The 26,645-nt window shown below is 36.6% G+C and overlaps 2 protein-coding genes and 1 long non-coding RNA gene across 3 annotated transcripts; 1 reads left to right on the forward strand and 2 right to left on the reverse strand.

Moving 5' to 3' along the window:
• Positions 1 to 12,003: 12,003 nt before the first annotated feature.
• Positions 12,004 to 24,329, reverse strand: LOC134798050 (uncharacterized). The gene is made up of 2 exons (XR_010145151.1): positions 24,277 to 24,329; positions 12,004 to 12,410 (listed from the first exon to the last, which is right to left on the reverse strand). It is a non-coding gene; the product is annotated as an uncharacterized LOC134798050 (long non-coding RNA).
• LOC134797851 (uncharacterized) lies at positions 15,124 to 19,346 on the reverse strand. Its single transcript, XM_063770206.1, has 5 exons — positions 18,731 to 19,346; positions 18,207 to 18,269; positions 18,066 to 18,125; positions 15,784 to 15,880; positions 15,124 to 15,435 (listed from the first exon to the last, which is right to left on the reverse strand). Exons 1-5 carry the CDS (start codon positions 18,808 to 18,810, stop codon positions 15,181 to 15,183), a joined length of 555 nt encoding a protein of 184 aa, XP_063626276.1. The 5' UTR covers positions 18,811 to 19,346; the 3' UTR covers positions 15,124 to 15,180.
• LOC134797862 (uncharacterized) lies at positions 21,622 to 25,809 on the forward strand. The gene is made up of 5 exons (XM_063770216.1): positions 21,622 to 22,202; positions 22,664 to 22,726; positions 22,808 to 22,867; positions 25,053 to 25,149; positions 25,498 to 25,809. Exons 1-5 carry the CDS (start codon positions 22,123 to 22,125, stop codon positions 25,750 to 25,752), a joined length of 555 nt encoding a protein of 184 aa, XP_063626286.1. The 5' UTR covers positions 21,622 to 22,122; the 3' UTR covers positions 25,753 to 25,809.
• The last annotated feature ends 836 nt before the right edge of the window (positions 25,810 to 26,645 follow it).

Genomic DNA, 26,645 nt, shown 5'->3' on the forward strand with positions numbered 1-26,645 from the left:
GATCAAAATGATATATTTCCGTCAAGGGCGTACATTGAATCCTGCGGGCTCAGCACGGTTCCATTTTTATCGACTATCACTATGCGCGTCCCTTTCGCACTTACATACTTGTTAGAACGTGACAGGCATGGTGACAAGGGATAAAAACGCGACCGTGCTAAGCCGCCTGAGCGTAGTGAGGGATTAAAGTGTTAACGCCCAAGACGAAATAATTTTGATACCGTGTAACACACACTGCTTTTCACATCAACTATGAGGAAAATAAAAAAATCTTAGTGTTGACACTACAGTGTTGCCACTTTTTAATTTCTACTCTTTTTTGCCAGGCTGTACATACAATGTTCATAGTTAATTATATTCATATTTTATACTGGCAATGAAATGTCGTTGAACAGAAAAGTGCCACTTTGATCCCTCCTAGCAGGGAAGAAAAATCCATTTTCTGATTAGGTGATATGAAAAGAACCTTCATCGACTAGTGTTGTTAGGAGCCTAGTTTTGAAAACTTTCGAACCTTATAGACGCGCAAACCTTTGAAGACTTGAGTTTTGAAGTTTTGAGCTATAAAATGGTTAGTACCTACCTTTTGTCCGGTCGTTAAAATCAAGCTTTCTATGAGCTCTTTAAGAGAAAGGCTCAAACTCGGGCTTCATAGAGAGCTCGATATTTAAGAACTCGGGCCTATTGAAAGCTTAAGCTTCCAAACCTCGATAGCATGATTCAAGCGTTGAGAAAAGCTATGAGCGCTCTAGGAACTAAGTATAAGTATTATTTTTCGTGTAAATTTATGTCGTATTCTCTTATGTCGGTGTATTAAGAACTCTCTCTCTCTCTGGTCGGTCCCTCATTACTGAGGATCGTGGTCACTGGAACCCCTCCAATAAACAATCTGTCTCCATCGGTTGCGGTCCAAAGTAGCCCTCACTACTTGATGTAGCTTGGAAGAGGCGGTGGCTTCCTTTATTTGGTCAGACCAACGTGTTGGCGATCGGCCTCGTATTCTCTTGCTCGGTATTGCCAACAATGACCAATTTTTCCAGATTGCTATCCTCTCTTCGCATGATGTGACCGAGATATGACAGTATGCGTTGCAGACATATGGTGGACAACCGAGTCTTGATGCCAAGTTGAGAGAGAATAGACACATTTGTGCGTTTTGCCGTCCACGGTATTCGTAGCATTCGCCTCCAGCACCCCATTTCGAACGCATCTATTCTCTGCCTCTCTCTTGATCGGATTGTCCACGTCTCTACTCCATAGAGAAAGATAGGCATTATTAAGGCTCTGACTAAGCGAATTTTGGTCTTATAGCTTATACCCCGATTTTTCCAGATGTTCTGAAGGCGTGTCATCGCGTCTTTCGCCATGGCTATACTACGCTTGATCTCCGGAACACAGCTTCCTTCATTGTTTATGGTCGATCCCAAATAGATAAAGTTGTCTACAGTGTCAATGCCTTGTATGTTCTGAACATCCGGCAGCATTCCCGTTCGGTCTACTATCATCAAGGTATTAAGAACTATGGGACATTTAAATTGAGTATTTGGTATTATCATATAGAAATATGGGGTACAGCTGCTGCATTTCTGCTGATTTTATTAATTGTCTTGGACTATACATAATATTGCCTTATTCTTTTAGTTGGTGAAACGACAAAACGGTGCGTTCTAGTTGAACACGTTCGATTGACGTAGGACTATATTGCACTGCCTCGTACATGCGCCTAATCAAGTTTATATGGCTCCAATATAAAACCCATTCACCTGCAAAAAAGGTGTTTGAAGTCCCGAATCCGCCTAACAGGTCAATTCGAACGTATACCTACATTTCGCGCCAATAAATCTACGGACAAGTAATTACGAAATTGCTTGATAACTAAAAATGACACCATTTAGATAAATATCATTCTGATGTCAGTGTAACTTTGATTTGGCGTGTAAGTCTAGCGTCGGAGCATCAGAAAGTTAATAATAAACCGGCCAAGTTCGAGTCGGACTCGCACACGAAGGGTTCCGTAACCATTATCTATAAAAACGGTCACCCATCCAAGTACTGACCCCGCCCGACGTTGCTTAACTTCGGTCAAAAATCACGTTTGTTTTATTGGAGCCCCACTTAAATCTTTATTTTATTCTGTTTTTAGTATTTGTTGTTATAGCGGCAACAGAAATACATCATCTGTGAAAATTTCAACTGTGTAGCTATCACGGTTCGTGAGATACAGCCTGGTGACAGACTGACGGACAGCGGAGTCTTAGTAATAGGGTCCCGTTTTACCCTTTAGGTACGGAACCCTAAAAAGGAGGTGTCGGAGAAAGTGGGAAGTGCTTAAGCTGTGATGAATGATGGTAACTTTAAGATTTTTTGAAGTAAAGAATTTGTTCTCCAGTATGCTCGAAAATGATAACCTTACTATAAACATAGTACGGGAAATTCTTCATTATGGACAAACCCCGTTAAGATATCTACGTTGTAGATCATTGAACAAACCTAAGCGTTGGCAAAACTACGTAGGTACCTACCTACCCTAAGTTTGTCTTTAATACATAATCTAGGATTTGGCATAAGTTTAAGTAATAATAATCTTAATAAAGATATCATATTTTTATTAAGATTATTTATTTAACGGCCTCCTAGCTTAGTCGGTAGTGACCCTGCCTACGAAGCAGGAGGTCCCGGGTTCGAATCCTGGTAACGGCATTTATTTGAGTGTTCATCACAAATATTTGTTCCTGAGTTATGGATGTTTTCTATGTATATAAGTATTTATATATATGTGTATATTATATATATCGTCGTCTAGTACCCACAACACAAGCCTTATTGAGCTTACTGTGGGACTAGGTCGATCTGTGTAAAATTGTCCTATAATATCTATTTATTTAATATATCTAATGGAATAGTTACCCCGACTACCTACGTAAGATGGACACGTGATCTGTCTCGAGTTATTTAATATTTGCTAACAACAACGTAATTTAACGTTCCTCTCTCTGCAGCCCTGACCACCGGCAGCTTGGGCCTTGCTGCCCTGCTGCTGGCGGCACCCTAGGTTAGGTTTTTTATAATGTGTTTATATGTATTTTTTATTGTTTTGTAAGCGTTTTTATATTTTACTACTATATTCATATTACCTATATTATAAATCACCTAGCCTAAGAGCTGAAATAAATAAAGATATAATATATCTATAGTAGGTATGTATTTTGTAGTTTTTATATATTTTATTTATTTGTGTAATTTATGAGTATACTTTACTTTTTTTTAATTTATTCAACTTATTTCTTTCTTTTTGCAACAATTGTATGTATCTCTGTTTGGCCCTATGGTTGACTGCTAGAGAATGCATTTAGGCATTAATTCCTCCATTTGTATATTGTTGTATATATAATGTGCAATCAAGTTTAAATTAATAACTAAATAAAAAATGACAACGTGAAGTTGGGAGTGGGTGGCGAAGTTAGGGGAGTTTAGAACTTAGAGTGCCCTACGGTTGTTAGTTATGCCAAACCTTATTAGAGTTCCGTGCCAAAAAGGTACAAAAGGAACCCTTATTTTCAATTAATTGCAAGATTCATAACGGTGTTTAGCGCCTGTTGAATTGTTGTTAGCAAATATTAAATAACTCGAGACAGATCACGTGTTCACCTTACGTAGGTACTCGGGGTAACTATTCGAAAATATTGGAAATCTACCAAACACATTTCATGTGATGTGTTGTCTAGAGTAATTAAACGAGCAACGCTTTACTTAAAAAAAGTGATCCGTAGCCAAGACGGTAATCGTTTAGTGACAAACACCAATCGTAAATTAAAAGTCATGTCATCTTTCCATAGGTACAGTCGACGTCAGAGATATATGTTTACATTTTTCGCATTATTCCAAAGCAGTAAGGTGCAAAAGTGAAAACATATCTTTGACGTCGACTGTACATTATAAATTTCTAAAGGCGCTCTGGGCGCGTAGCCAACGTGCCAATCGTTAACGATCCGTAGCGTATCGTAGTCATCTCTCTCTGTCACTCTTCTACGCTAGTGCAACTATCAAGTTGCTACGGAGTGTTAAACGATTGCACGTTGGCTACGCACCCTGATCCTCGTAGTAGGAAAGTCGTCGTTGAAAACAGAGGGCCGGAGGGCACATTCGACGTGTTGCCTCCTCAGAGCATAGAATACTTATATCTATGGTTGCCTCCCTGTCACACTTACGTACTATTTACAAGTGCGACAGAGAGGCAACTCGTCAACGTGGTTCGCGGTAAGCCTAAGTACTATATTCTCGTAGACCGACCGTTCCAGCTCAATTAGAGCTTGTCACAGACCACCTAGACGCCGCAAACATTCTCAATAGTATGGGGACCACTTGTAAGTATAAGATGTATGTAAGAACCTGTCTCGTACCTACCTCCATCCGTTTCATTACCTATAATAATTGATGATACGGCTCGATTCGGAAAATGAATTAGATTTCTACTAGACTTCAACAAGTTACGATATGGATAATTTAAAGATATTTGTAAGATAGGTATGTCAAATTTGACGTTTCCGCGATTCTGGAGGTCCTCATGAACGATTTCGACAAGTTATGACTTAGATATCCAAGTCACATCTAGTCGATATCTAATGTAGATCTAGTTGATCTCTAAATCGTCTCAAGATCTTGTGATTATCTCGAAATCCGAATAGGCCTGCTAGTTACTTATTAGACAAGCACATGGTATAATAATATACTCCGCCTGGTACTCCATTCCCGTCTTTTCTAGGTCACCTAACTGACACGGGCCTACGTCATCATGCGACAGCGCTATATGATAATATGCGATAGCGCTATATATAGCGGCCATGTTGTTGTGACGTAGGCCCGTGCCACTCTGGGAATGGAAGACCATGTTTTATTAGACTATGGACAAGCATGTTAAAAAACAGTTGACGAAGATTCCTATCACAATCTGCTCTACCGACGTTAGAGGTAGGGGTAGGCTAGGCGTCAGATGTACCATGTAGGTAATTTACTTACGTGATTCTGTGCTATTTTTATGGACGTTTCTTATTTAAGTCAATATCTATTTATAGTACCTATATATTATATTATCACCTTCTACCCCTAAGCCCCTAACACAAACCTTTTCCTCGTGCTGGCTGGATTCTACTTTTGAAGTGATGATTATTGAATGACATATCTATTTAATGGTGTTCATTTGGATTTGTAAACATTGTTAACCAGATTCCTGTTTATTTATGTTGATTATGCAGATGTTGAGTACGGCCAATTATTAATAAAGTCGATAGTCCGTTCACATTAAAACAAAGTAAAATAAATATGAATTTGCTGGGATATCCCTTTGTTTTATCTGTAGATAATTTTAATATTGAAACGCGCGGTTTGGCTGTTTTATGCATAAATGGCTTTAAACGTTTACATACCTACTGTTACGAGTTAAAGTTAAACATGTGTATAATAAAATTTGTATGACCCAGATATATTTCCTATAGAAATCGCAAAGTTGATAGAATCACATGCCCATTCGAGACACACAATAACTAAATGACATCATTCAGATATCATTCTGATGTCAAAATATCACGTCGTGAAAGTTTAAGAAAAATAATACTTTGTATATCATATTTTTTAAGTTAACAAATAATTTAATAAGAAACTGTTACGACAGCTGTTTTTTTTCTAAACCTTTTCTTTGAGTCGCCATAATACATATATACCTAAATCTATTAACTTTCTTACAAATATTTGTCTAAATAAGTATATGTTTTTGTCCAGTTTGTGAGTGTCTAAAGTTATCAGCTTAAGATACAGATTTTCCTACTTCTTCTATTTCATTGCTGCCATGTAACATTTTTATTACCTGTGGCGCTGTTTTTATGATCTAAACCGGATAAATTTTGTTTTGCTAAGATTAATCTTTTAATCTTTTAATCTTTTAATGATTTTCGCGAAGCCAACCGATGACATCGTTCAATGCCATATTTACATCACGCTCATTATGAGCATACATTGGTACCTACTATGTTTAATATCGTGGTCTGTGAATAGGATGCAATCGTGTCGGATTGATTCAGGTAGGTCATTGATATATGTATATTAAAAACAATAATGGGCCCAAAATACTGCCTTGTGGCATCCCGTATGTATAAACTTTAAAATATACTTACTGAGACTTGTACGATTTCACTACTATCAAATTACAGATTTGTAGTACCTACCTATTTCAATGCCACAGCATTCAAATTCTCGTTGGATGCAAAATGTTTGTATGATGGGTACCTAGGTCATCTTTTTTTTTTGTCGATGTGGGAATGCTGTTACGCATCGTCCCACTAGCCCCGAGGTGGGCCCATTATGGGGGGTATGTGGGACTCTCACCTCCCAGCTCTTTTCAATTGTGAAAAGAGGGGAGGAGCCTACCCACTAAACCCACACCGGCGTTTCCCACAATATGCCGTTTGGGGAGGCGTCCTGGGATCGCGAACATTCTACCAGGACGCCCCCCCAGTACCTAGGTCATATCTACCTCTATGGCCTATAAAGGGAGAAATTTTAACGTTTATTAAGGGACCAATGCGAAAAAAAGTTTAACTGACTTTTCTTCCCCCGCCGCAGCAGATATGTAGGTACTTCAGCGAAATTACTATCAAAACTCTTACCTACATATTAGGTATACTTCCTTATCACGGTAATGGTAAGCAAGTAATGGTAATCAAGTAGATATCTAAATTTGAAATTGGTGTTTCTTTACCTAAAACCGAGCCCGATTGAACTATTTGACCTATGTAATACTTGCATGCCGTTAACTTTCAGAAACAGCGTGTGTGTAATGGTGTAAGTATGTGATGACCCATTTGTACTTAAGTATAGTAAAAGTAGGAACTCCGCGAAATGCTACCAGTTATACAGTACCAATTATAAGTCGGGTTAACAACTTATTAAAGTTATGAGGCTATAGATGTGATTAATTTGACTGTTGGTTTTTGAAGTGAAAACTTCTTTAGCGGCGCTGGGCACTTTTTGAGGTGGGGAAAAAATGATAAACTCGAGACAGCGTAAGGCGTAAACGTGACCGTAAGGTTTAGATGGCCACTCATTTAGATGGCATTTAAATCAATAAAGAAAAACTCAATGACATTACATGAAAAAGGTTCTAATCTTGTACGGGTTGAAATACGAGGATCTCACAGTTACATTCTAACTTTATATCACTCAAATATAATTCAATAAAGCTACATCTTGATGAAATCGCTAATAAAAGTGAACTCTGGTACTGGTGAATAAAACTCAAAATATCATGACCAAATATATTTAGATGCGAGGTCTGCAAGGTAGCTTTACAATTTCTATTCGAATTTTAATCAATTAACTGAACTAAAGTTTTTCAATAGAAAGGAGGATGTCAATTATACATAGTGCTGCAGACATTTTGGACTAGTCATTGAGTTTTCACTTCTGTCGGCACTCCCGTAGTGCATCCTGTTGTTTTTTTTTATACCATAAGTATTATAAATTATAATATACAGGTAGGTATGTAATTATAAATTAAAAGAACTTTACACTTACAGTTATGTTATTAAGTGCTGAAGGCGTTCTGATTTTATTAAAGTAGTAGCATAACGTTAACTGATAAACTTAAAAACTAAAATAAATAATTAATTAATAAAAAATAAATAAAACTAACCTTAAAAAGGAACAAGTTAAAAAAATTACAGACTAGGGCCGAGAGGTACCCGACAGAAATGTGCCAAACATGCCACTGAGGTTCCCTTGCTATATATATGGATACCTATATGGCAAGCGATATGTGTTGCACAAAATTTTATATGCTCCGGACGGGTCGCCATTTTTTTCCTTACTATTTGATGTTTTTTTTGATGAGCTTCTGATTATGATCAAATTAAAAACCGGCCAAGTGCGAGTTGGACTCGCAAACGAAGGTTCCGTACCATTATCTATAAAAACGGTCACCCATCCAAGTACTGACCCCGCCCGAGGTTGCTTTTTGTTGTATGGGACAGGGAGCCCCACTTAAATCTGTTTTTAGTATTTGTTGTTATAGCGGCAACAGAAATACAGATCACGAGAGCCTGGTGACAGACGGACGGACGGACAGCGGAGTCTTAGTAATAGGGTCCCGTTTTACCCTTTGGGTACGGAACCCTAATTAGTAATAGGGTCACGTTTTACCCTTTGGGTACGGAACCCTAATTAGTAATAGGGTCCCGTTTTACCCTTTGGGTACGGAACCCTAAAAATAGTAGTTTAGCTATAAAAAACTGTTGCATGCGCTACAGCGGCGAAGCAAACAGAATAAGTTGTCTCTATAAAATATATAATTATGTATATCTTACAGTCACAAATAACATAAAAAGGTTTAAACACTTAAAACGCAATCTAGTATTTTTTTTAGATATCAAATCAACATCATAAACACATGAAGTAGCGGTTTGTTTTGCCGGATGCCGCGCGCGCCAGTGAGCGCCTCTGCCTCGCACAGCGAACTCGCGTCCCCGTATCCGAATAATCAATTTGCGAACGCAATCTTACCGCGCAAAACTGCGCTACGATGGACTTGGAAAACTATACTCGTTGAAGTATTGTGTTATTGATTTCGAGTAAGTGATTAGCTAAATATTAAAAATATAATTTGTAAATAAAACTAGAGTTTAATTCTAAAATATGAACAAAAAACTTCAGTGAAATTATATTTCTTGTGGATTAGATACAATGAGCAATAATGGATATATTAATTAAGGTAAGATTTGTAAACAAATTCTTTTATGTGTGACTTTACAGCATTTTATCATCACCTTCATGAGATTAAATCAATTAAGTAGGTACCTACTAGTTATGAATAACTATGGTTTAGATTACCTATGATTTTTAAATTATAGGCGCTTAATTTATCATCTTGTTTTTTGCCAATACATTGTACTGGCCTACAGTATTCATAACACAAGTATAAATAAACTAATTATAAAATAAATAAAATAAAAAAAATAAAAATAAAATTAAAAATAATTTATTTCAGACAGTTGACAGTCCATATTTTAAATGAAATAAAATTAAAATTACAATTAAATTAAAGATAAAATATTAAAATTAACAAACAACTTACACATAATTAAAATACAATTTAAATTTGAAATTACTATTAACATTCATAAATAACATTAGATTAAATTAAATTTACAATTATTAAAACTAACATGTAGGGAGGACCAGTGCTTTAGCAAGCCACTGTCCCACCTGTTACCCACTATAGCCAGGAGGCTGTGGCGGCTGTCACGCACCCTGCTTAGCATCGCGGCGCAACGCTTGCGGAGCGTGGCGTGGAAACCGTCCACGCTCGCGTCCGCAAACATTCCGGACGCGCTACAGTGCCGCGGCAGCCGCAACAGGACCCTGAAAGCGTCATTATACTGGACTCGCAGAGCGTTTAACGATCGCTGAGTGTATCTTGTCCATAGGCTACAGGTGTACAGCGATGTGTGTTATAAATTCACACTAAACTTTTATGAATTTCATTACTTATTACTTTTGAGACCAAGACAAAAATTAAAGATAAAAAAGAAACAGGTATTTTGTATCAGGAATTTACTACAACTTCAGAATCCTGCAATAAAATAAATGTGACACTTTATATTTTTGCGTCCCGCAAAATACCTATTAAATACACTGTTCCCCACTGGCATTGTGTTCACACAGTTTTTATATATGAAAAAAGTATCATCTCATGTGTTGTAAAAGGTACTTTAATATCAGCTACCTATCATCAGTGTAGTTAATTGACGTTGCTTGTCACGCTTTAAACATAAGAAAATTAGCAATGTAGGTATTGTGTCTTAGAATAAACTTTAAAGTGAATATTAAAAATCAAAACACAAGTATTTTTAATGAGTCGCTGAACAATTGTAGGTCGGTTTGAGGAGTTTAGTCTACAGATTAGTTTATTGCTCCTGTTACAGGCCACACCCGGTCCCTACAAATATCAACATGTATTTACGACAGCATGATGATGATGCATTCCTGTTATCCCTCATTAGGGACATAGGACTCGCAGAAGAATTCTCCATTTGTCACGATCTTGAGCGGCTTCTTCCAGCTCTTTCCAGCCGAGTCCAGTTGAGCCAGCCTCTTTCTCAACTGATCGCCTCCATGTAGTACAAGGCCTCCCCGACCGCCTACTGCCGGCCGCATGCCAGCGGAGACCCTGCTTGGCCAGATGGCTGTCCGGCCTACGGAGTACGTGTCCGATCCAGCGCCATTTCCTTTCGAGGATTTCCCTTCCTATGGGCTTCTGCTCCGTCATCTGCCATAGTCTGACGTTTGAGATGGTTCGTGGCCAGTAGATCCCTAGAATGCGTCGCAGGCATTTGTTTATGAACACCTGCAGACGATTGGTGACATCTTTCCTCACAAGCCATGTCTCGCAACCGTACAGCAGGACCGACTTGACGTTGGAGTTGAACATCCTGATTTTCGTACGTCGAGTTATCACGGTGGACGTCCATACAGGCTTCAGCTGCGCATACAGGTTTCAGACAGCATAAGCGTCATAAAGTAAAAACTACCGTAAAGCGTGCTTATTTGCTCCAAAATTCGATATTTATTTTAAATGTTAAAACTCTTATGAGTCGCTTAACTTCAAACTCGGGTAAATCCATCTGTCAGATTATGCGATTTTGGTATTAAGAAAAGGTAATAGGATAGATATTTGCCGAGTGGGGTGTTCTGCCTTTTCGCAGAACTATTTTTGGCGGAATTTCATTTGCCAACCAACATTTCGCCGACGTTTCACTTTGACAACTAACAATTAGGAAATTTTTGTATGGCAACGTTTCAATTGGTAGAATTATTGTAAAGCAGATTATTATAACGCCTCTAAACTTTTGGGAGACTTATCATTTGTCAAATCTTTCGAACAACTCTTGGACGAATAACGTTTCGTTGGAGCTACAGTTCGCTTTTCATACATTAGGCAAGTTACAAATAAGAAAAAGATACATACCAAACAATCAAAAATGGCCGAGTTGTTGTACTTTTTATAATGTATATTTTAATATTTGAAGCCAGTGGCAGCGAGCGAGCGAAGCGAGCGAGCAAGACCTTCCTGGGCAGAGCCGACATGGATATGGTTAGGTTAGAAGATTAATGGCCAGTTGCACCAACCACATTTGACAGACTGATCAACATCACTCAACAGAGAACTATGAAAATTTCCATAGAATAAATTTTAGCGAACGCTTTAACGGTGACAGGCGGTTTGGTGCAACCGACCCTAAGGCGGGAGCTTTGCTCCCGCCTTAGTCTTCGAGTTTTTTTTTTTTTCAACAACCCAAAAAACGTAATTACACAGCAACTTTCGGGTCAAATATATATCTCGTCCATTTTTGATTTTAGAGGAAAGTTTATTAAGAAAAAAGTGATTATTTCAACAAAATCATGTAAATTATTCTAAGTGTTTTGAAACCCCTATGTCTTTCTCATTTTCTCAAAAAAAAAATTTAAGTCCCAGAAACGGCCCCCCTTTGGTACAGTACAGTCTGACCAAATGAAACAATTGGTAAACAATAAACAACTAAGTGTATATTATGCCGACTAAAACATTCTACGACATGAAAGTTGGCATTTTGAAAATTGGCATTATAAAACACAGACCAAACGTTTAGTTGGTAAGTGTGCGGTTGGCAAATGAAAAAAAAAGATTTGAAAAGTTGGGAAATGAAAATTCGGCAAAATAAAAATCCGCCAAACGTGAGTTGGGAAGTGATAATCGGCCATACCATTTTCGGCGATAAATAAGACAAGAATTTTAACATTTAAATTAAATATCGAATTTTGGAGCAAATTAGGCACAATTTACGGTATTTTTAGGGTTCCGTAGCCAAATGACAAAAAACGGAACCCTTATGGATTCGTCATGTCTGTCTGTCTGTCTGTCTGTCCGTCCGTATGTCACAGCCACTTTTTTCCGAAACTATAAGAACTATACTGATGAAACTTGGTAAGTAGATGTATTCTGTGAACCGCATTAAGATTTTCACACAAAAATAGAAAAAAAACAATAAATTTTGGGGGTTGCCCATACTTAGAACTGAAACTCAAAAAAAATTTTTTCATCAAACCCATACGTGTGGGGTATAGGGATAGGTCTTCAAAAATGATATTGAGGTTTCTAATATCATTTTTTTCTAAACTGAATAGATTGCGCGAGAGACACTTCCAAAGTGGTAAAATGTGTCCCCCCCCCCCCCCCTGTAACTTCTAAAATAAGATAATGATAAAACTAAAAAAAATATATGATGTACATTACCATGCAAACTTCCACCGAAAATTGGTTTGAACGAGATCTAGTAAGTAGTTATTTTTTAATACGTCATAAAAACCGCAATTTTATTATGTTACTTGCTGCTACGGAACCCTTCATGGGCGAGTCCGACTCGCACTTGGCCGCTTTTTTACTGTATGACGCTGAAACGACCAAACGGTTTTGGATAAAGTTTGGCACAAAAATAGGTTGTTGTATTTAAATTAAGTCCCTGTATTTATTTACGTAGTTAAATAATACTTTAAATACAGAAATCAGTCTAGAGTATAAGTCGAATCGTAGGTATTAGTTGCTTGTAAATATATATATATTAGCTACGTAAGTATTTTTGCCTGTTATTAACGTTACTATGTATATAATTATAACAACATAATCATACCATAGAAGGGCCACGTGTCGTGGTGGTAAGCTCAATTATAAAATACCTACCTACCTAAAGGACGACTCACGTTAGACCGGGCCGTGTTAGGGCCGCGGGAGCATCCGGCGCCTACTTTTCTATTATATGACAGGCGATCACGTGATGCTTTCCATAGAAAACGATGCGCCGGGTCCGGCCCGGACAAGGCCCGGTCTAACGTGATAGGGTGATGCGGACGTTACATTTTACAACACGAAAATAACCCTTCCCATTCTTAAGAATATTTTAGGACGAAACTTAAGGCCGTTCCCGTACCCAAATGAAATCTACAATCGAGCCTCCCCTCACGCCACCCATCCCGCCCCTAGATACAATGACGATACAATAGCGCCACGCAAGAAGTAGCGACTTAAATGAACTAACAGGACACTGATTTGTAAAACGTATTACTAAATACTGAAAAAAAGCATGCTGCATCTCATAGATGGCGTTAAAGTTAAATTGGAAAAATAAATGAAACATAGTGCAAATTAAATATTCATTTTAATGAAGTCAACTCTTATTTCAATAATATTTAATTATGAGGGTGTAAATACAGTTTATATTTAAACAAATTAATGACTGCAAGTTTTCTATAATATCATTATTTATTAGGTATACTGTGCAGGTATATCATCGATATTTATTAAAAAAAAACCGGGCAAGTGCGAGTCGGACTCGCGCACGAAGGGTTCCGTACCATAATGCAAAAAAAAAAAAAAACAAAAAAAAAGCAAAAAAAAAAACGGTCACCCATCCAAATACTGACCACTCCCGACGTTGCTTAACTTTGGTCAAAAATCACGTTTGTTGTATGGGAGCCCCATTTAAATCTTTATTTTATTCTGTTTTTAGTATTTGTTGTTATAGCGGCAACAGAAATACATCATCTGTGAAAATTTCAACTGTCTAGCTATCACGGTTCGTGAGATACAGCCTGGTGACAGACGGACGGACGGACGGACGGACGGACGGACAGCGAAGTCTTAGTAATAGGGTCCCGTTTTACTCTTTGGGTACGGAACCCTAATTAGGGCATACCGGTACAAGTGCGAAAAATAGGTAATTCGCACATGTATCATACAACGTTTTACAGTACATAATATGGCCCTTTAAATTTTCGACATAGTTACGTAATGTGCTAATTATCGCACTAATGCGGTAAAGTAGCACCATATTGTAATAGTACTTACCTACATTACGTTTACAAGTGCGGCAAATAGGAAAATCGAAACGAGTGGCGATAAATTCGAACACGACCGAAGGGAGTGTTTTGAATCGACACGAGTTGCGAATTACCTATTGGCACATGTATCGTACAACGTTTTACAGTACCTACAGTCCTACATACTAGGGTTTGCTCCCGGGAAATACCGGTCCCGAAAGTACCGGGAATTCCCGGGATTTAGAGCCAAGCGAAGAACCGGGATTTCAAAATTAAATTCCCGGTACTTTCGGGATTTTCGGGACTAATATTTCCGGTACAATATTTGACTGTTTTCTGTTACTTAGCATGAAATATCATGTTTTTTAAAGAAATACATTATATAAATCCATTGCTGACGCTAATACTTTTACGACTGACCATATATTAAAGCAAAACAAAAATAGTCAATGGGTTTGACAATGCCAACAAAATAAAATAGCTTATTTTGAAACTATACGAGTGTTTCTACGATAAATAATTTTATACGAATAATTAGTTAGTTGTATACTAAATACGAGCAAAAACTAGAGAGAATTGTGTTATTAATAAAATATTTCTTTTAATTCGAATACGGTATAAGAAACTCTTATTGATAATCTGAATGACATTTTAAAATGAATTAAAATATGATAGTGACATGTCCTCTCCTTGGTAAATTCTTAATTCTGGCTGCAACAACTTCTTGATCCTTCCTATCGATAATTTTATTACCATTTTTACCTACTCACATGCAATTTTGCACATTTATTCAAGCCCCTTATCTTGTCTAGAATACAAAATTTCGTAAACGTAGCTCTAACAGTTATTCATAAATTAACGTTTTAAAACCGGCATTTTTGTGACTGACTGACTAATAGATCAAAAACCTAACCCACTTCGAGCTGACCTAGAAACTTGAAATTTGGCACTAAGGAATGCAAATCGGTTATTTTTTGTATGGAAATAACCGCGGTTTCGGTTAATAACCGATTATTTCCATACAAAAAATAACTGATTTGCATTCCCTATTTGGCACCAAGGTAGACTATTAGGAGTTTATAGAGGGAACAATCTAAAAAATGAAAATTATTGATAATTTGATGAAGAAAAACATATATACTTATCGATAATAGATGACTAATTTTCATTTATGGTATCAATCGATCAGGTTTGTCTTTAGGATCAAAAGTCTATACGGGATCCATTGCATTAAAGGAATACAAAAGTCAGAAATGATAGTCAAAGTCCGACAGTCGTACTTCACTCGCGAAACGCCCCGAACAAAACGATATGTGACCGTGACGTCAAGGTCACAAAGAGTCCATCTTGAAGTATGAACAAAACAAGAAAATTGCGATTTTGTCGGTGAAATATTGCGTTTATGTATATAGTTTCCATACAATCTTTTATTGGATAAAATGCGAGGAATCGAATCGAATGGTAACTAACTGCGACAATTCTTCGACCGACGGTTTTGTCAGGAAGCTCTTCTTCCACATTGAACGATATTTGTAACTGAAAATAAAATATATTGTATGTGTTAGCATTTACAATTTGTCACATCATGTACAGTCGACGTCAAAGATATGTACCTATTGCAGCATACTCCTTTGTAATAAGGTGAAAAATGTATACATATATTTGACGTCGACTGTACATATAAAGCACCGGTGGTAAAGAACCAACGAGAGAAATAAAAGTAAGACCCTGTATAATGACTACGAATCGTGTGATAAATCAATTTACGATGGAATTCTGGCACACGAAGTTGAAACAATGTTATTCTAGCTAGGTAGTTAGTACAAAAGGTAAAATTGTTCTCTGCTCTACAATCAATAATCATAATTAGCATGAATCACCTACCTCATGGGTATCTTCTTCCTCTAATATACTAGGAACCCGATAAGTGTCATCCACCTGTGCAATGCGTGGGTTCAAAATGTTTGAGCCGGTCGCCTCACTGTCAAAACCAAAATTAAATAAATGTATGATGTTTTACAGCACATATGGACTTTACCGCACTAGTGCGATAATGCACACACACATTACGTAACTATGTCAAATATTTAAAGGGCTAGTAGTAGTAGTAAACTCTTTATTGTACAAAAAGACATATTAAAAATAACATACAATTAGCAAGAAGTACAAAGGCGAACTTATCCCTTTGAGGGATCTCTTCCAGTTAACCTATAGGGCTATATGTACTGTAAAACGTTGTACGATACATGTGAGAATAGGTAATACGCAACTCATGTCAACTATTTTTCGCACTATTTTTTATCATCAAGTGATGATGAACAATAACAGCCACATTTTGCCTCTCATTAAGCATCCGGACAAATCTGTCGGTCGAAGAATTGTAGCAGCCAGTCATTTCTTTACAACATCACTCAATTTATAAATTAGTCCATTACTATTTCATAAATTGATCATGGACCCGCAAAACGCAGCATTCCAGAAATGCAGTTATTTCGAAAAGTGAGACAGACTAATTTCAAAATTTTTATGTAGGTACCTATATTATAACAAGTGATGACAATGGAGAAAACTACTTGAAAGTAAATAAACCATTGTGCTGGTTACAGGTACAGTCGGCGTCAAATACTTTGTAGCAACAAAGTAGCCAAATAGTAACATCTAGCAAGTAACATAATAAAATTGCGGTTTATGACGTAAGTATTAAAAAAACTGCTTACTAGATCTCGTTCAAACCAATTTTCGGTGGAAGTTTGCATGGTAATGTACATCATATATATTTTTTTTTGTTTTATCATTCTCTTATTTTATAAGTTAAAGGACACACATTTTACCACTTTGGAGGTGGTCTCTCGCGCAAACTATTGAGTTTAGAAAAAAATGATATCAAAAACCTCAATATATTTTTTGAAGACCTATCCATAAATACCCCACACGTATGGGATTGATGCAAAAAAAAATGTTGAGTTTCAGTTATAAGTATGGGGAACCCCCAAAATGTATTGTTTTTTTCTATTTTTGTTGGAAAATCCAAGTTTCAACAGTACCTATAGTTCTTATAGTTTCAGAAAAAAGTGGCTGTATATACGGACGGACAGACAGACAGACATGACGAATCCTTAAGGGTTCCGTTTTTTGCCATTTGGCTACAGAACCCTAAAAATGCTCTATCACAGGTAAATGAGAAATTGAAAATGGAAATAATTGCCCAAGATTATTAGTTTTATTAAAATAAAAAATCGGTCAACACGCTCAAGAAAAGGAAATCATTTACTATTGTGTAGGGTAGGTATAATATAAAATAACTACCAGTTCATTAAAAAATACGTAAAAGAATAACGAAAGTACGGACAATCGGTAAATCCCGGGATTTTAATTTCCGGGACTTACTCAGGCAACCCTATTACATTCTATCAGTGTACATTTTTAGGGTTCCGTACCCAAAGGGTAAAAACGGGACCCTATTACTAAGACTTCGCTGTCCGTCCGTCCGTCTGTCCGTCTGTCATCAGGCTGTATCTCATGAACCGTGGTAGCTAGACAATTTAAAATTTCACAGATGATTGAATTTCTATCGCCGCTATAACAACAAATACTAAAAACAGAATAAAATAAATAGTTATGCAACAAACGTGATTTTTGCCGTTTTTTGCATAATGGTACGGAACCCTGCGTGTGCGAATCCAACTTGCACTTGGCCGGTTTTTTTAAATTAAGTACCTCTTGGAGAATATCAAATAACTGATGAGGGCAATGTATCTCGTACGATATTATTGATTGGCGACATTTTATTTAGTTTTCGGCGAACATTTGCTAAGTAGGTAATACTAGGTACTAATAGCCATCTAGGAAAATAAGTACAAAATATGTCCAAATAATTGAGAATATCAATTCAATTCATAAAAAGATATAAGCATCTGCACTGATAGGAAAACAGTAGGTATCTAAATCTAACTAAGGTCTTTTCGTACGCCGCCGCTGTGAGTACTTGAGTAGGTAGGTATTTGTGACGTTATCTATGAAAAGGGACCTTATTGTCGATGGCGCTTCCGCCATTATTAACGATGCTCTGATATAAATACCACGCCGTGCGACGCAGTGCGTCGTAAGCGCCATAGACAATAAGGTCCCTTTTCATAGATAATGCCGCAATTAGAATTAGAACTTACTCGTTACTTTGAATGTCAGTGGTTGATGAAATCGGAGATTCCATTTCCATATTTTGCAGTCTGTAAATAAAGATAAATTGTAGTAGTGTATTGTGTTACGTAGGTAGGGCTAAAAAGCACAAGTCAAATAATTATACTCACTCGATGTAGTCTAAAGATATAGTATCATGTTCGGCTGTGAAATTATCCAATTTTCTTCTTTTCCTAGAAAGACAAAAAAGTAAAAAGTTTAGACGCATGACAAATCACGAGCTGAGGTTCGAACCCTCGATAGGTGGATGGATTGCTAAAAGAACGCTTTATGCGTCTAATTGTGTGCGTTACATGTATCACTGTGTGCTCGTATTTATAGGAAGGCCCACTACACCGCAACCGCGTAACTACGACCAACTACGACTCACGGAGACGCACACATAGACGGCAATGTTTTCTGTCTTTGCCGTGCAAGGCAACGGCGCTAGTGCCGCGTGGTGTAAACTTCGTCGCGAATCGCGATATCCTTTTAAGCTATTTAGATGATGACAATGTTTACCGGTAGATGGAGCGATTATTAATTTTTAGAATGTTTCAAGTTATATGGATTACTAATTAGTACGATCAAGTATATATTAAATTAAGTAATAATTACGTATTTCACTGTGTAATAAATATACATTTTTACTTACGTTAGTTCCATTGTTTGTTGGAATCTTCCGAGTTGTCTTTTTCGAGATGTCTTCTTTTTATTCAATTGCTTGTTACCCATTATAACTTAAAGGTTTTGGTGCACACGGTATATCACTAGGACACACAACACAGCACAGTTTTTATAAGTAAATCTTATATTTGTTTTGGGGACACCTAGTACAGGTCCGTCTGGCACGAGCGCTCAGCCATCACTGTCTCATTTCGAAAGACGGACGGAGATAGAGCATGCAGGCCGGAGTCGATATTTTGTTACGATAGAATTAGTTGATGTTTATTTATTTTAAAAATATTGCCTCTAATTATCGTTTTTCTAAAGCTGTCAAATTACTGTTATACTTATGATTGATTTTTCTCCTTTTTTTGTTTCATAGTGTCACATAGTAAAGAAACGAGTAAAGTTGGAGTAAAAATTCGAATTGGAGGTTACTTTGGGAATAAATTGTATCGAGCGAAGTGTTATGAATCGTGTATCGAAAGCTGTGTTATTAAAGATAATATAATCAAGAATTATATTTATTTTTCCCACGTCTACAAATATCACCGTTTCTTAGAAAAATAGGATAATTATTGGGGTATTTTTACATTTCTGGCTCAGGGAACGGCCTTAAATGTTGATTTTTAGTCTAGTTGTGAATTATATCATCATACACCACTGACATATTCCTTATCATAATAATCATAATCAAAATAATTAACTGAAAGTTTCTGAGTATAATGAGCCACTAAGATATGACGCAGTGAAATAAAAGGTTTAGGACCTATTGTTTGAAAATCTAACAGTATTTATAAATTTTCTTAGGTAAAATTTATTTGGTAGTTTAAAAATTGTATGATGCGTTTTTATAATTTTAACTTAAGAAATTTGTTCATGCTATTACTTTATACGACTTTCAGTGTGCCCTCAGTCGACAATAAGTTTATACCTACCAGACATGTGGCAGTTAGGTTTAATTTAATTGCTTTCCTGTATATTAATTTTAGCCCTCTCGCGCTCGTGAGGAGGCCTGTGCCCAGCAGTGGGACGTATATAGGCTGAATTATGATTATTTATATTAATTTTATGGATGATAATATTGATAATGGAGAAGGAAATCATTCAACAGCAAGTCTCCAAATTAAAATCGCAGCAGTGCTAAATAATAATAAGATACAAAAAGTCACATATCAACATTATCCTATCCTTAGATATAATCAGATGATTGTTGCAGACTTGTCTTGGTCTAAATCTAAGTACGTCAGAAAACATGAATCTAAATCATATCTAAATACCAAATCACTGACAGCCTATATTTTCATACAAAAAGTGCTTGAGGAAATATGGGCTGGGTACTTTTCAAGATGATCCTCTCATAAAGAAAATGTGTACGCATTGTCAGAAAGAGTTAAAAAATGAGACAATATAATAAAATATTAATATCTACAATCGTTTTTGACATTATTAGGAACTTTCAGTATGGTATTAAGCGCATTTACAATTTCCACTCATCTATAGAATCATTTACAGAAACTTTTAAGGGGTAGAGGGTGTTTGGACGAGGGATTTAATTATCTTATTGGATAACGTAGGCAAATCCATTTTCATGAGAATATTCTCGGCTTAAGAATTAATGAATGGATTGAATTTAAAAAATTTGCCACCTTTGCGAGTGTTTATTGTAAGTACATGAATATTTTATGAGAAACAATTAAAACACATTTACATTGGTGCTCCCGAAAGTGGACATTCACGAAATCGGACATTTACATACATATTTAAATTACCAATTCCATAGGAACTAATAATCTCCTCATCCCGCGCTGCGTGTCGGAGCGCACGTGTGTCCAGAGGGTCTACCGCGAACCATGTTCGACGTGTTTCCTCTCTGTCGCACTTGTAACTTCGTACGTAAGTGTGACAGAGAGACAACACGTCGAACGTGGTTCGCGGTAGGCCCTCTAATCCTGACGCTTGCACGCAATAGAAATGAAATGATTTATAAATGAAAACGTAGGAGCCTTTGGGTGATCAAATACGAACTGTACGTCTACCATCAGTTTTGACATTGACATATACGCTCACGTCTACGTAACTTACTTTCTATGCATCTCGCTCGTACTCGCATATGCGAGCAATAGTGCAAGCGAGATGTACAGAAAGTAAATTACGTAGACGTGAGCGTTATGTCAATGTTAAAACTGATGGTAGAGGCTCTGGTTTATTCTGTAAGTATACTCTGTATCTTTAGATACTTCAATAAAAGTAAACAAATAATTTGTACATTTTCGATAACATTTATTGATTAACCAACCAACTACAAAATCACCTGGATCTGTCACTGAACGATCTGACTTTAACCTACATTATTTGATCATGTATTGTTTTCTGACAACTGGCTTAAGAAGCCATTTGAGGGTAGATTTTGTTTACTCTTTTTTAAATATCCTAACCTATTTGTTTATATTATGGAGTCGTGACATCACACAACCACAGGACGGCTACCAGTGCTATCACACGTGCACACGCGTGTCGTGTTCCTGATCCTGATTTTTGAAAATCCTAACCTATCCTACATTTAACGATGTTATTCTACCAAGCAAGAACCAAGAGTTCCCAGTGTGCTTAAGTTAAATGAGCTTTTTTTTAGGAATGTCAGCTCAGTAGCCTACGAACTTACGACCTGTCATTGATTTTGTTTACTGTTTTACTTTATACCTGTCCGGGCCGGAGCTTCCGGCGCATCGTTTTCTATGGAAAGCATCATGTGATCGCCTGTCATGTCATAGAAAAGTAAGCGCCGGAAGCTCCGGCCCGGATACGGCCCGGTCTAACGTGAGTCATCCTTAAGGCCGTTCCCTGAGCCAGAAATGTAAAAATACCCCAATAATTATCCTATTTTTCTAAGAAACGGTGATATTTGTAGACGTGGGAAAAATAAATATAATTCTTGATTATATTATCTTTAATAACACAGCTTTCGATACACGATTCATAACACTTCGCTCGATACAATTTATTCCCAAAGTAACCTCCAATTCGAATTTTTACTCCAACTTTACTCGTTTCTTTACTATGTGACACTATGAAACAAAAAAAGGAGAAAAATCAATCATAAGTATAACAGTAATTTGACAGCTTTAGAAAAACGATAATTAGAGGCAATATTTTTAAAATAAATAAACATCAACTAATTCTATCGTAACAAAATATCGACTCCGGCCTGCATGCTCTATCTCCGTCCGTCTTTCGAAATGAGACAGTGATGGCTGAGCGCTCGTGCCAGACGGACCTGTACTAGGTGTCCCCAAAACAAATATAAGATTTACTTATAAAAACTGTGCTGTGTTGTGTGTCCTAGTGATATACCGTGTGCACCAAAACCTTTAAGTTATAATGGGTAACAAGCAATTGAATAAAAAGAAGACATCTCGAAAAAGACAACTCGGAAGATTCCAACAAACAATGGAACTAACGTAAGTAAAAATGTATATTTATTACACAGTGAAATACGTAATTATTACTTAATTTAATATATACTTGATCGTACTAATTAGTAATCCATATAACTTGAAACATTCTAAAAATTAATAATCGCTCCATCTACCGGTAAACATTGTCATCATCTAAATAGCTTAAAAGGATATCGCGATTCGCGACGAAGTTTACACCACGCGGCACTAGCGCCGTTGCCTTGCACGGCAAAGACAGAAAACATTGCCGTCTATGTGTGCGTCTCCGTGAGTCGTAGTTGGTCGTAGTTACGCGGTTGCGGTGTAGTGGGCCTTCCTATAAATACGAGCACACAGTGATACATGTAACGCACACAATTAGACGCATAAAGCGTTCTTTTAGCAATCCATCCACCTATCGAGGGTTCGAACCTCAGCTCGTGATTTGTCATGCGTCTAAACTTTTTACTTTTTTGTCTTTCTAGGAAAAGAAGAAAATTGGATAATTTCACAGCCGAACATGATACTATATCTTTAGACTACATCGAGTGAGTATAATTATTTGACTTGTGCTTTTTAGCCCTACCTACGTAACACAATACACTACTACAATTTATCTTTATTTACAGACTGCAAAATATGGAAATGGAATCTCCGATTTCATCAACCACTGACATTCAAAGTAACGAGTAAGTTCTAATTCTAATTGCGGCATTATCTATGAAAAGGGACCTTATTGTCTATGGCGCTTACGACGCACTGCGTCGCACGGCGTGGTATTTATATCAGAGCATCGTTAATAATGGCGGAAGCGCCATCGACAATAAGGTCCCTTTTCATAGATAACGTCACAAATACCTACCTACTCAAGTACTCACAGCGGCGGCGTACGAAAAGACCTTAGTTAGATTTAGATACCTACTGTTTTCCTATCAGTGCAGATGCTTATATCTTTTTATGAATTGAATTGATATTCTCAATTATTTGGACATATTTTGTACTTATTTTCCTAGATGGCTATTAGTACCTAGTATTACCTACTTAGCAAATGTTCGCCGAAAACTAAATAAAATGTCGCCAATCAATAATATCGTACGAGATACATTGCCCTCATCAGTTATTTGATATTCTCCAAGAGGTACTTAATTTAAAAAAACCGGCCAAGTGCAAGTTGGATTCGCACACGCAGGGTTCCGTACCATTATGCAAAAAACGGCAAAAATCACGTTTGTTGCATAACTATTTATTTTATTCTGTTTTTAGTATTTGTTGTTATAGCGGCGATAGAAATTCAATCATCTGTGAAATTTTAAATTGTCTAGCTACCACGGTTCATGAGATACAGCCTGATGACAGACGGACAGACGGACGGACGGACAGCGAAGTCTTAGTAATAGGGTCCCGTTTTTACCCTTTGGGTACGGAACCCTAAAAATGTACACTGATAGAATGTAATAGGGTTGCCTGAGTAAGTCCCGGAAATTAAAATCCCGGGATTTACCGATTGTCCGTACTTTCGTTATTCTTTTACGTATTTTTTAATGAACTGGTAGTTATTTTATATTATACCTACCCTACACAATAGTAAATGATTTCCTTTTCTTGAGCGTGTTGACCGATTTTTTATTTTAATAAAACTAATAATCTTGGGCAATTATTTCCATTTTCAATTTCTCATTTACCTGTGATAGAGCATTTTTAGGGTTCTGTAGCCAAATGGCAAAAAACGGAACCCTTAAGGATTCGTCATGTCTGTCTGTCTGTCCGTCCGTATATACAGCCACTTTTTTCTGAAACTATAAGAACTATAGGTACTGTTGAAACTTGGATTTTCCAACAAAAATAGAAAAAAACAATACATTTTGGGGGTTCCCCATACTTATAACTGAAACTCAACATTTTTTTTTGCATCAATCCCATACGTGTGGGGTATTTATGGATAGGTCTTCAAAAAATATATTGAGGTTTTTGATATCATTTTTTTCTAAACTCAATAGTTTGCGCGAGAGACCACCTCCAAAGTGGTAAAATGTGTGTCCTTTAACTTATAAAATAAGAGAATGATAAAACAAAAAAAAATATATATGATGTACATTACCATGCAAACTTCCACCGAAAATTGGTTTGAACGAGATCTAGTAAGCAGTTTTTTTAATACTTACGTCATAAACCGCAATTTTATTATGTTACTTGCTAGATGTTACTATTTGGCTACTTTGTTGCTACAAAGTATTTGACGCCGACTGTACCTGTAACCAGCACAATGGTTTATTTACTTTCAAGTAGTTTTCTCCATTGTCATCACTTGTTATAATATAGGTACCTACATAAAAATTTTGAAATTAGTCTGTCTCACTTTTCGAAATAACTGCATTTCTGGAATGCTGCGTTTTGCGGGTCCATGATCAATTTATGAAATAGTAATGGACTAATTTATAAATTGAGTGATGTTGTAAAGAAATGACTGGCTGCTACAATTCTTCGACCGACAGATTTGTCCGGATGCTTAATGAGAGGCAAAATGTGGCTGTTATTGTTCATCATCACTTGATGATAAAAAATAGTGCGAAAAATAGTTGACATGAGTTGCGTATTACCTATTCTCACATGTATCGTACAACGTTTTACAGTACATATAGCCCTATAGGTTAACTGGAAGAGATCCCTCAAAGGGATAAGTTCGCCTTTGTACTTCTTGCTAATTGTATGTTATTTTTAATATGTCTTTTTGTACAATAAAGAGTTTACTACTACTACTAGCCCTTTAAATATTTGACATAGTTACGTAATGTGTGTGTGCATTATCGCACTAGTGCGGTAAAGTCCATATGTGCTGTAAAACATCATACATTTATTTAATTTTGGTTTTGACAGTGAGGCGACCGGCTCAAACATTTTGAACCCACGCATTGCACAGGTGGATGACACTTATCGGGTTCCTAGTATATTAGAGGAAGAAGATACCCATGAGGTAGGTGATTCATGCTAATTATGATTATTGATTGTAGAGCAGAGAACAATTTTACCTTTTGTACTAACTACCTAGCTAGAATAACATTGTTTCAACTTCGTGTGCCAGAATTCCATCGTAAATTGATTTATCACACGATTCGTAGTCATTATACAGGGTCTTACTTTTATTTCTCTCGTTGGTTCTTTACCACCGGTGCTTTATATGTACAGTCGACGTCAAATATATGTATACATTTTTCACCTTATTACAAAGGAGTATGCTGCAATAGGTACATATCTTTGACGTCGACTGTACATGATGTGACAAATTGTAAATGCTAACACATACAATATATTTTATTTTCAGTTACAAATATCGTTCAATGTGGAAGAAGAGCTTCCTGACAAAACCGTCGGTCGAAGAATTGTCGCAGTTAGTTACCATTCGATTCGATTCCTCGCATTTTATCCAATAAAAGATTGTATGGAAACTATATACATAAACGCAATATTTCACCGACAAAATCGCAATTTTCTTGTTTTGTTCATACTTCAAGATGGACTCTTTGTGACCTTGACGTCACGGTCACATATCGTTTTGTTCGGGGCGTTTCGCGAGTGAAGTACGACTGTCGGACTTTGACTATCATTTCTGACTTTTGTATTCCTTTAATGCAATGGATCCCGTATAGACTTTTGATCCTAAAGACAAACCTGATCGATTGATACCATAAATGAAAATTAGTCATCTATTATCGATAAGTATATATGTTTTTCTTCATCAAATTATCAATAATTTTCATTTTTTAGATTGTTCCCTCTATAAACTCCTAATAGTCTACCTTGGTGCCAAATAGGGAATGCAAATCAGTTATTTTTTGTATGGAAATAATCGGTTATTAACCGAAACCGCGGTTATTTCCATACAAAAAATAACCGATTTGCATTCCTTAGTGCCAAATTTCAAGTTTCTAGGTCAGCTCGAAGTGGGTTAGGTTTTTGATCTATTAGTCAGTCAGTCACAAAAATGCCGGTTTTAAAACGTTAATTTATGAATAACTGTTAGAGCTACGTTTACGAAATTTTGTATTCTAGACAAGATAAGGGGCTTGAATAAATGTGCAAAATTGCATGTGAGTAGGTAAAAATGGTAATAAAATTATCAATAGGAAGGATCAAGAAGTTGTTGCAGCCAGAATTAAGAATTTACCAAGGAGAGGACATGTCACTATCATATTTTAATTCATTTTAAAATGTCATTCAGATTATCAATAAGAGTTTCTTATACCGTATTCGAATTAAAAGAAATATTTTATTAATAACACAATTCTCTCTAGTTTTTGCTCGTATTTAGTATACAACTAACTAATTATTCGTATAAAATTATTTATCGTAGAAACACTCGTATAGTTTCAAAATAAGCTATTTTATTTTGTTGGCATTGTCAAACCCATTGACTATTTTTGTTTTGCTTTAATATATGGTCAGTCGTAAAAGTATTAGCGTCAGCAATGG

The sequence above is a fragment of the Cydia splendana genome, chromosome 1, assembly GCF_910591565.1.
Source record: "Cydia splendana chromosome 1, ilCydSple1.2, whole genome shotgun sequence".
NCBI classification, from domain to species: Eukaryota; Metazoa; Arthropoda; class Insecta; order Lepidoptera; family Tortricidae; genus Cydia; species Cydia splendana.

Excerpts from the sequence above, each read along its gene's own strand:
- LOC134797862 (XM_063770216.1), top strand. The coding sequence starts at position 22,123 with ATGGGTAACAAGCAATTGAATAAAAAGAAGACATCTCGAAAAAGACAA. Across the intron at positions 22,727-22,807 it reads ATATCTTTAGACTACATCGA|ACTGCAAAATATGGAAATGG; the intron begins GTGAGTATAATT and ends CTTTATTTACAG. Across the intron at positions 22,868-25,052 it reads ACTGACATTCAAAGTAACGA|TGAGGCGACCGGCTCAAACA; the intron begins GTAAGTTCTAAT and ends TGGTTTTGACAG.
- LOC134797851 (XM_063770206.1), bottom strand. The coding sequence starts at position 18,810 with ATGGGTAACAAGCAATTGAATAAAAAGAAGACATCTCGAAAAAGACAA. Across the intron at positions 18,270-18,730 it reads CAACAAACAATGGAACTAAC|GAAAAGAAGAAAATTGGATA; the intron begins GTAAGTAAAAAT and ends TTGTCTTTCTAG. Across the intron at positions 15,436-15,783 it reads AGGAAGAAGATACCCATGAG|TTACAAATATCGTTCAATGT; the intron begins GTAGGTGATTCA and ends TTTTATTTTCAG.